Source organism: Zosterops lateralis (genome assembly GCF_965231275.1).
Source record: "Zosterops lateralis genome assembly, chromosome: 1".
NCBI classification, from domain to species: Eukaryota; Metazoa; Chordata; class Aves; order Passeriformes; family Zosteropidae; genus Zosterops; species Zosterops lateralis.
Window position 1 is genome coordinate 23,737,432 of NC_139762.1, and position 12,381 is coordinate 23,749,812.

The 12,381-nt window shown below is 43.7% G+C and overlaps 1 protein-coding gene across 2 annotated transcripts in view; it reads left to right on the forward strand.

The window, feature by feature from the left end:
• The first annotated feature begins 1,593 nt into the window (after positions 1-1,593).
• Positions 1,594-12,381, forward strand: part of CDK14 (cyclin dependent kinase 14) — a 338,755-nt gene continuing 327,967 nt past the window's right edge. For both annotated transcript variants that reach the window (XM_083862878.1, XM_083862877.1), the window contains exons 1-2: positions 1,594-1,751; positions 7,768-7,799. In XM_083862878.1, coding sequence (XP_083719004.1) covers positions 1,661-1,751; positions 7,768-7,799 — 123 coding nt within the window. In that variant the 5' untranslated portion in view covers positions 1,594-1,660. The remainder of the gene's footprint in view (positions 1,752-7,767; positions 7,800-12,381) is intronic.

Below are 12,381 nucleotides of genomic sequence, written 5' to 3' on the forward strand. Positions count from 1 at the left end.
ACTGCTACATGGCAGGACAAGTTCCCATTATCTTGTGTCCCACAAGAGATACATGCATATTCTCCATATATTAGATCAAAATAGATAATTGCAATAGATTTCCACCTCAAGATGCTGCATGCTCTCCACCCCTGCTGCATTGTAATAGAAAGGTTCAATCCCAATCCCAGAGCACATTGTTGCAGATTGCTAGAACCCAACTCACCTAAACACTTGTCTAGACAAATGTGCTTCTGAAACTGAGCTTCGACACCGTATAATCCCAATAAATTGTGTTAGGCAGCCTCATTAAAACCCAAGTTCATTTTAACCACATAACGTGCATTAAAGTACAATTTGAACCACAAAGACCTGGGCTTTAAAATCTTACCTAACGTATTGTTCTCAAAAAGTACCTTCTTTAGACTTCAGACTAGACATGACTATCCATTTTGATGGGTTAAACTGATTTACTTTTCAATAATGTCGGTTCAATTGAGTTAACGAGACCAAAAGCTCCCAACACCCATCAGTGGCAGGCTAAGGCACATTGTCTGCCTGTGCCTGGGGAAGCAGTGGAGAGCACCCCAAGTTCCGCCCCGACAGGCCGGGTGCTCTGCGGGAGCGAGGTGCCCTTTCCTTCCCCAGCGCACAGCGGGGGCTGCCCCGCGCCCGGGGTCAGTCCTGCCTCTGCCCAGCCCCGGACAGCCGGGCCCCCCGCCCGGGGTCTGTCCTGCCTCTGCCCAGCCCCGGACAGCCGGGCCCCCCGCCCGGGGTCTGTCCTGCCTCTGCCCAGCCCCTGGACAGCCGGGCCCTCCGCCCGGGGTCTGTCCTGCCTCTGCCCAGCCCCGGACAGCCGGGCCCTCCGCCCGGGGTCTGTCCTGCCTCTGCCGAGCCCCTGGACAGCCGGGCCCTCCGCCCGGGGTCTGTCCTGCCTCTGCCCAGCCCCGGTCAGCCGGGCCCTCCGCCCGGGGTCTGTCCTGCCTCTGCCCAGCCCCTGGACAGCCGGGCCCCTCCGGCGGGGGTCTGTCCTGCCTCCGCCAACCCTCGGTCAGCCGGGCCCTCCGCCCGGGGGCAGCGCAGCGCTCGGGTCCCGGGCCCGCGGTGCAGGGGCGGGGGCGAGCGCGGCCGCGGTGTCTCCGCCGCCAGCCCTTCTGCCCTGCCCCCGCCCCGAGCGCTCACACGGGAATCGCCGCATCGCCCGGGACGCGCCGCAGACAGCGCGAATCCCCCGGCCCGGCCCCGGCGCTCCCCGCATCCCCCGGCCCGGCCCCGGCGCTCCCCGCCCGCCCCCCTCACGCCCCCGCCGCCGCCGCCCTTCCTCCCGGGGCTCCCCGGCCCGCCCAGGCTCCTCCTCCTCCTTTCTCTCAGCGCACCCTCCCTCTCTCCCTGCCCCACGCCCTCCCTCCCGCCGCCGGCGTTGGCAGCCCCGGCCGGACTTTGCTTTGGCCGCTCCATCTCCGCTCGGCGCTGCCGCGGCCCCCGCCCCCCCCGCGGGTCCGGCCGTGCCGGGGCAGGGCCGGGCGGGGGATGAGCCCGGCACCGCCGGCAGCCGCGGCGTGAGGCTCCTTTCCCGGCCGGACCGGCACCGGCACCGGGAGCGGGACTGTCGGCTCCTCGGGGCGCGGGGAGAGCCCGGGGCGGAGGGCGGTGTCTGCCCCGGAGCCAGGGGAGCCCCCCGATGTGTGACATGATCGACTCGCAGTCCGCCGAGAAGATCAGCAGGATGAAAAAGTTGCGGAGAACTTTATCGGAGAGCTTCGGGCGGATCGGTGAGTCCCGGGCCCTGGGGCGCTGCCCGGCCCCGCGGGGAGGGGACGGGACGGGACGGGGCTGGACGGGCCGGGGGCTCGGCGCTGCCGGGCGGGGACACCCCCCACCGCGCCCTCCCCGAGCAGCGCTGCCTGTAAATAATAAACGGCTCCGGGAGCCCCAGCAGTGCCGCGCGGGTCCGGGATGGAGTTAGCCCAAAATCGGCTGGGAGGGACAAACTGTAGATGAGAGTTGGCTCACTCGCCCCCGTTGCCAAAGAGAAACCTCAGCAGAAAGCGATCGGTTATTTTCATTTTGTTGCAGGTCTGGTAATTTATTTTTTGTAGGGGCTGCAGGTTGTTTTAATTGAGATGCGAGATGCTGGAGCAGGTAATAGCGGCCCAGCGATTTAGGGGGCCAGACAAAGAGGTCTGTCTGTCATCTGCCGTGAATTCTTGTCCCTCTGTCACTGGCATAAAGCATCCTGAGGCAGCGTCATCTGAATGCCACCGCCAAGCGTGTTACCTCCCGGTGCCACCACACCGTCTTTGGTTTTGACACCAGTTTATTTTGCGGTTGAATTTGTTATTGAGAACAATGCCAGAGAGTTCTGGTCTGCTCGGGCTGGTGTTTCTCTTAGTCTTTGGCACGCCGTGTTGCTTAATTCACTGTTTAAAGCATTAATTCCCACTGACATCAGCAGCACGCAGCCGAGCAGGGAGGGAAGGCACCTCAGAGGAGGTGTGGAGCGTCCCCTCGCTGGTGGGACAGAGCAGCTGGAGGAAGTGCTGTAACACATGGGAGCAGCTGCAGCAGCCCCTGTCCTTGCAGACCTTCTGTACGGGCCCTTCCCCAGCCCTGACCCGTGCACTGTCCGTTTGGGAGGCCTTCCCTTACAGCCGGTCTGGCTGGCACACACGGGTCAACTTGCAGAGCTGCTTTGTCCCAGTGAGGGTGTGAAGTGCCTGTGCTGCAGCCGGGAGCTGTGGCTTTGCTTCTCCCCAATAACCCTGCCTAGGAGATGTGCTGGCACACCGGGCATTTTAATTTTTCACGTGCTCTATATGCATTCGAGCACTGCAAGCTTCTAAGTCGATGGTTGTGTTTGAAATCAGGTATTTTTTGTTGTCCTACTCCAGGATGAAAAAGACTGCGAAAAGCTTATTCTTACTTGTAAACCACAGAGTTTCAAGGAGAAATGCAAAGTTACAGATGTAAAGCAAATATCAAGTCACTCTTACAAATCTCTCTGTCCCCATATGAAAACAGCTTTCACCTATCATCAGTCTTAAACTTGCAAAATGCATTTAACTTTCTTTGATTAGAAGAAAAAAAATGAAGCAGTCAGGTGTTTGGTCTGGTATATGTCTCTGTGCGTGTATAAACACAGAGAGACACTCTTCCACAGAACTGTGAAAGGGTTTTACTAATGGTGGAAGTCATTAACAAAGAAAATGTTTTGAATGAGGATGCTGCTTTGTTGTAACAGTGACAGTCCCGTTAATGCCTTTTAGGGATCAAGGCCCCTCTGGCCGGTAATTTCTGCATGTTTTATTTGGCTCGGTTGGGTGATCATCTCTTTTTGTCATTTTGCACAAATTAAACAAGCTTTTAGTTTCCTTGGGAGCTCTGGCCTGGTTTTAGATACAGGGATATTTATGTCTACAAGCTCCTCCAGTTCTGTGTGTATATGTGCAAAAGTGTAGGAGTGTGGTCTGGTATGTGGTTTGTTTGTTTGCTGGTGGTTGTTTTGTGATTAAAACACAGCTGCTACCAGCAAGTTTGTTCAGTCTTCAGATGCTCAAATATATTGATCATCATCCTGGTAACTGCACTTTGAGAAAAAAAACTTCTGATTTATCTGTATGAGATTTGAAGATGTCCACTCCCTGATACCGGAGCCACAGATAAGCCCAAGCAAAGAAATTCTGAACTTGTATGCCAGGAGATCCTTGGTTAAAACATGTGCTGTACTTAACTTTTATATTGAAGTGAAGGAGAGAAAACAAAAACCTCATTGGAAAAAGTCTTTCTGGATATTTGACAGTTGGATTTTAAAGCTCATTTTGTAAGTGCTGGTTGCTGGGTATGGTTACCAAATTACAAATTAAATGTGTATTTAATTTGTATCTTTTCCAATCATCTGCTCAGTTGTGATTTGTCATAAATAATAAATCCTGACAGTGGTAAAGGCTGGGTTGGATGAGGTTTTGGGCAACTTGGTTTAGCGGAAGTTGTCCCTGTCCATAACAGGGGAGTTGGGATGATCTTTTAGGTCTCCTCCAAACCAAACCATTCTATGATTCTATAAAGCAGTGATGATATATTAACTTTTTCTGTTCTGCTTCATTGTCTGTGTTTTTGTAGGTTTAAGTACACAACATAGTGTCATGAGCATAGTCATATAAAAGATGTGAGAGTACTGTGGTGCTTGAATCAAATAATTAGTGAGTCAAACCTTCGTGTGTTGCAGTAGGAATGATCTGATGATCATTCTTGAGATGATAAAGCACTGTTACACCTTCCCCCAGTGTTGGTGGTATTCTGTCTACCAGATGCAATTCTTTCAATACTGCAAGACCCCAGGCTTAGGTACCAGATTTTGATACCCGAGTTTGTGTTAGCCTGTTAGATAAGAGTGATGGAAATGCATCCCAATTGTCATTGGCAATGAGGTTTTTTTTTGGTGGTTTTTTTTTTTTTTTTTTTTTTTTTTTTTTTTTTTGTTAGAGCTTGCAGGTTAACACTCAATAAACTGTATTTCAGACCCATTTCTCCCCACCAAGTCATCCTCTCAATTTGAGAAGTTTTATCTGCAATTAATTTATGATTTTTTTTTTTTTTTTACAGTGCACTGAAGTATGTTAGGTAATGTTTGAAGCCACCATCTCTAGACAGTGTAGTTATTCCTGGGGCACGGCAGAGGCCCAAAGGGTACCAACAGCAGCCTCAGGAAGACTTGACCCATTTTCTTAACTGTGCACTGATGCTTTGCAGCTGCCAGCTTTCCTGGAAGAGGGTGATGAAGATCTGGCTCATCAAACAAAACTGGGCTCTGTCCTGTAACTCTTAGAGTACCTAATATTGAAAATGTTTGTTTTGCTGAGTTGAAGATTGTGATGTGTGAAATTGCCCATTCAGTGAGCCTTTTCCTGAGCATTTGCTTTGTGCCGTTATATGCAAATCTGGCAGAGGATGATACAGTGCTGTGGTGTGCTGGGGGAAATGTGTGTGGCCTGTGGTGCTGCAGGGTGGCTCTTTGCTGCAGAAATTGCATACTTCCAGTTCTAGAGAAATGAACTATCTTTGCAGCTTAGGTACCCTTTCTCCTGGCAGAAATTTTCTGGTGTTTCAAGGAGTGTCCCTCTTAAAAGTTATCTCATCATAAAGAACTTACATTGCTAAGAATCTGAAAAATATACATAATTCTTTTCATTCATAAATTTCTGCCAGCCTATTTATTTTTATATGAACACCCATATTAGTTTAAAAAATTCGGTTTCCTTGCTTACAGACTGCATTGACCTTATAAGTGAACACACCATAACTGCATGTTATCCAACTTTTAGACAATCAACTAACTCATTGATTAATTTAGCATTTAAACCTTTATTGAGTTTGGTTCTTAGCTTTGTCCTTTGATAATTATGTAATTAAATTATTAGTGAATAATTTAATAAAAGTAATAGTCATCTTTTAGTTATGTGAAGAGTTCTTAGCTGTGCATTTGTTGAAGATGGTATAGTACCATAATCACATTTGAGATCTCTTCAGCTTGTGCCATTTCACTTCTGTTTTCTTAGGAGTTTCTTTAGTTGAAAACTAACACCAGTTTACAAAGAAAGAAAGAAAGAGAGAGAGAAAACATTGCTAGGATTGATCACTGGGATTGATTGCTGAAAGCAATCTGAGCATCCCTGGGCTTTGTTACTACCTCCTCACTGATACAAAGGTTATCTCCACTAATCTCCTCTGATGTACATCCACATAGTTCACATACCTGAGATAATGAGAAGTTCATTTGTAAACAGTTTATTTTTTTAAAAGTTCAGCGAAAGATTAGAAGTGTGTTCTTAAAAAGTGTTCCACAGATTGGGCCTTCCCTTCCCTTCCCTTCCCTTCCCTTCCCTTCCCTTCCCTTCCCTTCCCTTCCCTTCCCTTCCCTTCCCTTCCCTTCCCTTCCCTTCCCTTCCCTTCCCTTCCCTTCCCTTCCCTTCCCTTCCCTTCCCTTCCCTTCCCTTCCCTTCCCTTCCCTTCCCTTCCCTTCCCTTCCCTTCCCTTCCCTTCCCTTCCCTTCCCTTCCCTTCCCTTCCCTTCCCTTCCCTTCCCTTCCCTTTCCTGACCCATAGTTCTGAGTATTTGGGATTGGCAGTCTGAAAATGTTTTGATCACCCTTCCAAACCATAAAAATACATTTAACTATCAAAAGGTACAATGTGTGCCTCAGATCTCGGCAAAATACCAGAGTTTGTTTCCTTGTTTTTACCACTGAGCATGAAATCTGGATGAGTAACTTCAAATGTTTGAGGGAAGCCATGTTTCATATACTAAAGAAATGGGAGTTTAAAAGCAAAGGAAGGCTGGACATTCCCTGGGTTGCTGTACAAAGATAACTGGGATTTGTGCCTTGCTGCCCATGGTGGAGATTCTGGAGGTGCAGCACCATTTGCACAGGTGGTACTGCCTCTGTACCACCTCTGATACAGCTTCAACAGTTTTGGCATTGCTTTTGTTTGTTGTGGGTTTTTTTGTTTGTTTTTGTTTTGGTTGGTTGATTGGTTTGGTTTTTGTTGTTCTTGTGGGTTTTTTGGTTGCTTTTTTTGTTTGTTTGTTTTGGGGGGTTTTCGGGGGAGGGTTTTTTTTCCTAGTTGGTTTTTTTTTTTTTTTTTTTTTTTTAAGCTGATAACTCAGTTGCTCCTGAAGACAAGATTTGGAAGAAGTTTAGAAATTACTAGTGATTTGAAGGTAGAAGGAGCATCTAAAAGATTAAAAGACCTACTGGTGTCTAGATCCTCAACCATGCTAGGTGCTTAAATATTTATGTCCTGCAGAACTATGCAGGAGTGTAAGAAACATTATGCTGCTTAAATGGTGAGGAGGGACCCTTCTGGTGCAGCACTGCACGAGCTGCATGGTTGTTCAGATGACCTCCCTCAAACTGAAAACCTTTGTGATTTAAACTGAAAAGAGACAGTGCAATCACCAATGCAGGTTCATCTAATTTTAGCTCTTCAAGAGAGGGAAACAAAGAGCACTTTCAGGTCACGGCGTGCAGCGCACGGAGTGCAGTCCCTCCTGGGTCTGCTTGAGAAAAAGAACCAGTCTCATACCTTCAAACTGACATAGTTCAGTGCAGACTTGGAGAAATTAATTTTCTTATGTTTCAATAAAGATGTCCAGTATGCTAAAGGAAAACTTTTCATCAGCCTAATCTTTGGTACAACTGCAGAACTATTTATGTCTTCATTTTCTTACCAGTTCACATATTTTCTGCACTGGTTTTCTCTCCTATGTTTGTTGATTAATTGCTTGTTAACAGTGTAAGAAAGAAATCTCTTCTGCTTTAGTGTAAGTCATACTAAAAACTGTGAAAGAAAAAAGAAAAAGGAAAAATCATATTAGAATGCATGCTATTTCATAAAGAGTTAGCACTTGACAAACTGAATACATGGTTAGGTGTTTGTTATACTTTTCCTTTTTGAAATTCAGTCAAGCTCTATATAAAGGGTTTTCACACTCACCAGGAATTAAAATAAAAAAAATGAAACCCACTCTTGCAAACTCTTATTTTCTTTAACCTGAGAGGATATTTTTCATAAATATGTAAATTTACTTTCTTAGAAACACTCTGTGCAGTTCTACATTCCATTTACAGATTCAGATTTTGGGTATAAAATTGTTATTCACACCAGCCTGTTCTTTCCTATTAGAACAAGAAAATGATGCTCTGTTTGGTTTTTTCTTTTCTTTTATGGTGGTTTATGTTCATTGAAATGCAGTACAGATAATAATTTCTTTTTTCTTTTTATTTTAAAGCCTTGAAGAAGGAAGATAGCAGCTTTGATGAGGTAGGTTAAATGACTTTGTACCTTACGTAGTCCATGTATGCCTCTAATATTTCTCACTGGTGCTAGAAGAAACCCACAGATAGTAGTGTTATGATGTACATGTGAATTAATACATGCATATTACTCAAACATATTTTCATTTTCTAAATAACTACTAACAAGAATTTGTTAGCCAAAGAGTCTGAATGGAACAATTAGGGTTTCTTTTTTTTTTTTTTTTTTTTTTTTTTAATGTAATACAACTGAATGTTTTAAGAAAAGTGGCCATTTAAAACTATTTGATGCTGAGAAATGTTGCATGCAGGGAAAGTACTTTGTAGAACTTTGTCCTTGATAATTCCTGTAACTGTAGGCCTGTGCTGTAACAGGCAGGGAAAAAACATCACTCCTGAGAGAGCACCTTCTGTAAAGTGCTGCTGCATTGGCTTCTTGCTTAATATGTCAACTGAGAGAGATGCTTATTATGAAATTAAAAAGAAACCTGACCCAACAGCAGAAAACCAGCATCTACTCTGTTGGTAAAACTGATACTTGATTATTCAGTCTAATCAGTTTGGGGTCTTGACCTATCTGTGATATGATTCCCAAGTTAACTTGTAAAATATGCTGCTCACGATTTGTGCTTGAGAGTTCCAGGGCAGTGCAGGTTTTCTCACAGAGCAAGTTTATTCAGGAAGAGGTGTAGGCCTTGGTGTGAGGACTGGCCATATTGTAGTCAATGCTTGCCTTGTCCTTCCCTCTGCCACCATAGCTGGAAGCAAATGGAAGTATTTTCATGTGTTGATGTTACGCTTCTGGCATTTCTTCTTCATTGCCTGCTGTAAGCTTAAATTCTTGGCTGAATGGAGCGAGATAGCTGTTGTGTAATGCCAGATTCTAGAATAAATAAATGATGATGTAATGTCCTGGATTCTGGATCAAATCAGACTCCATCTCTTTCTAAACAGATCACACTGATGCTCAAATACAGCAGTAACAATAGAAATGTTTTGTGATTTTCTGACATGTGTTGCAAAAGTCGTAACTCACCTTGACCCCTCTGAGGTCTGGAATGAAGATCATGGAGTTGGGCTCTCTTTTCAGGAGCTCTGTTTCATTGTGCAGTGGTCCTGACTATTTTATTTCTCTTGTAACACTCATTGAACTTGATTCCTCCTTAAAAGTTACATCTGTGTGAATATGTGCAGATATGTGGTTAGTTAACTCTGAATTCTTGTTTTACAAATCTGGTCTGATTCTGTTCAGTATTTTCGTCTGAAGGCTGCAGTGGTATATCTGTTCTATAACTTACTCAATAAGCAGTAATACCTTGTATTGAATTTGACTCAGAATTTGAAAGGATCTATTAAAAAGCGTTGCCATATGAAGATGGCAGTTCTTCTGTCCCTTTCCCTTCCCCAAGATTGCTTATCTGCAGTTGCATTTATTTTCTTTAAACCCGGTTTTCTTCTTTAACAGAAGACAACTTGAGCAAATTTTTATTTAAATTCAAGAGGATTGGGGAAGAAATAATCTTTCAAACATGTTTTTAATGGAATCTGACAGATTGTTGCAATGAGCTGCTGCAGAGGCAGTAAAGAACATCTAGTGGGAATGGTACACAAAAGAATTTTCTTCCATTTCCTGTAAATATGGAAGAGCTTGATGTGACATTTGCATCAATTGGTTCCATAGTTTTAGGTATCATTTCTTAAAAGAAAGGAAAGTGTTTTGAGATTTTATGTTGTCCTTATTTATATTCTTCAAATTCTACACAGTTTTTGGTGATTTTCTAGCCTAAAGTGTGAATCAGAGTATGAGCTGTACCAGGTACCACTCAATTCCTTTCTTTTCTAACATCCTTCAAATCAGAAGATGAAACAGACATTGGTAACAATAATGTGCCTGATTTAATAACACCTACTTCTAAGGAAGACAGTATCTGTGAGCAGAGGAGTGAGTGCTTATATTGGTCTTAGGACGCCATCCTGAAAAACACTACTAAGACCGTACCATGATATTAACAAAAGCCAATGTAGTCTTCTAGCTTGTGTATGTAGTGTTGATGTAACAGGGAAACGGTTATGAAGAAAGTTAAATGACAATAGGTGGGAATATCAGATAAGAAGAAGAGAGAGGAAGTAGATTTCCAAGCTGTCCAAAGCTGTCAGCTTTGGGCCTCCTACTACAGAAAATGAAGTGGTCAACTATTGAAACAGAAATTTAACAAGCAGCACATTCTTCTTGTATGGTTAGTGAAAAGATGCTCTTTTATGTTGCTGACAGATGCTGTGTATCTCTTCTCAGCCTGTGTTTCCCCTTTCCTGAAGGGAATTTGACCTGTGAAGCAATGCTTGAACATGGAGCCATGAACTTGCAGAGGGACTTTATGCTTTTGACAGGTAGAGGAGGAGAACTCATGTTTTAGCTTTTCAAGCTGTGACCAAAACACCAGGAGCAGAAGTTGGCCAGCAGAGACTGAATCTCTGTTGGAGGAGAGAAAGTGGCATGAAGAAGAAGATGACCCTTCTAAAGCTGCAAGGTCTGCATTTGCAGCTGAATAGGTTGTCACTTTATTCTGTGTATTGTAGGTGCTACATGAGGTCCTTACTTGTTTGTTCCTCAGGAACTGAGGGAATAAATTGAGCAGTTCAGTGGCTCTTAATTCGACCTGTTTTAATTGCTTGCAGTAGCTGAAAAACATACAACACTGCAGGAAGTTGTCTGTCTTTTGAAGAGAAACTACAAAAATTAAGATGTCAGACATGACAGGCAAGTGTACCACATAATTGCTTTCTGTCAGTTATGAAATTAATCTCTCCAGTAAATTAGGACCAAAAGAATCATGAGCAGTGAATCCTGTGAATAAGTTATGTGTTAGAAAATACTTTTATTTGTAGAATTGTTTCAGGGATCTTACTGCTGTATTTAGTCCTACCCATAAGGTCAGAGCACAACCATAGTGTGAAGGAATAGTGTAAGATTTCTCACTTTTTAATACCTGCTCCTGTGTTGCTTTGATTAAATTTTAAATGAAAAAAAAAAAAAAAAACAGTTTTCTGTAAATGATGCCAACATTTGCTTTAAGCCATTAGAGCTCTGAATTAATCCATTTAATGGATTTAGTGGTAGCCTGCTCACCTTCCTAAGATGTTGTGACATCTTCCAGAGACTCACTCATATGAATAAAGGAGTGGATACAGATCACTTCTACTGTGGTCTTTCATTCAAAGCAGTAATCGTGTGGTTCTGTTTTGTCTTTTTTAACCCTTAGCCTCTTCCTTTTTGTCACGCTGGTCACACTGTAGGAAGTGAAGCGAAGGCCTGTGCTGACATCAGTGAGAAGGTTCTCAGTGCTTTTAGTGGTTTATGGACTGGTTTCCTCTGTCATGAAATATCATGGGAGAGGGGCTGTTCTTGCCTGTTTTCAAAGTTTTTTGAGTAAGGCACCTTCTCCTTGTCTCCTTAAATGTACCTTATCTATTCTCTGAAAGCAGCAAACTGTGAACCACCCTCCCCCAACAATGTACTGCCCTGTTTTTCAAAGCAACCTGAGTTTCACTCTCTGAGTGTAGATTCTGGCACAATTAGCATCTGTTTTGTTGTTTTAGGCAAAGCAATGCTTATCTACACTGAATATCATGATAGAAAGAGAACACCTCTGAGGAGCAGCTCTACGTGAAAAGAGCAGTCCAAAAACAAATTAGTGTTCCTTGAGTGAACATTTTATTTGTAATAAAATACAAGTAGTTCGGTAGTTTGTCAAAGTTTAGATTAATAATTTCCAGCTATGCAAGATGGCTTTGATGCATTTGGACCACTGGTGTAACAAGTCCACTCTGCGTTATAATGATGGAACCAATTTATTTTTCATTACAATGTGATCAAGGCCAATAACAAGTGGCTGAATTGTAGCATATTTCTTGAAATAACAGCCAGTGTTGATGTTGTGACTAAACTCATCTCAAGGCTGGTGGTAACCTGCTCCTTTGGTTAGCTGCTTGCTAGTACGATTTATTTCTAAATTACTGTCAGCAGTCACAAGCTGTTGGTTCTTGTCCTTCTGTTGTGGTTTCTCTGAGCACTTAAATCTTGTTTTAAGACCTTCAATCATATGTGTGCACACTAAATAAATTAGTATCAATGTCATAATGAAATCAAAATAATCTTCAGACTCAAACATGGATCTTTGATTATTGGCTCTTTGTAGTGAGTTTTATAGCTATTGTTTAGCTGTAGTTTAGTGTTAATTTTTACTGATATCAAGAGACCACTTTTTTTTTAAGGCCGTCTTTCTTAGGAAGTTACGATACTGTGATTGTGCCTGCTGCATGTGTAATGCCCTCTGACTTCACCCAGTAACTTTGAAGCTGGCTGACACCAGATGCTTGGTGGAAAAGCATGTGAACTGGCTGAGGGGTAGAGATAAGAATCTCCTCTAATGGAGAAGCTGAAATGCAAGTTCTTGTGAGCATATGAGAATGCGGTTGGAGGTGTTATGAATACTCTGACTTCAGCAAAATCCTTAATACTCATCTACTCCTTACTAGATTTAGAGTGTCCAACTCTGAGGAAGCCAAATTTCATTTATTTCACTCATGGA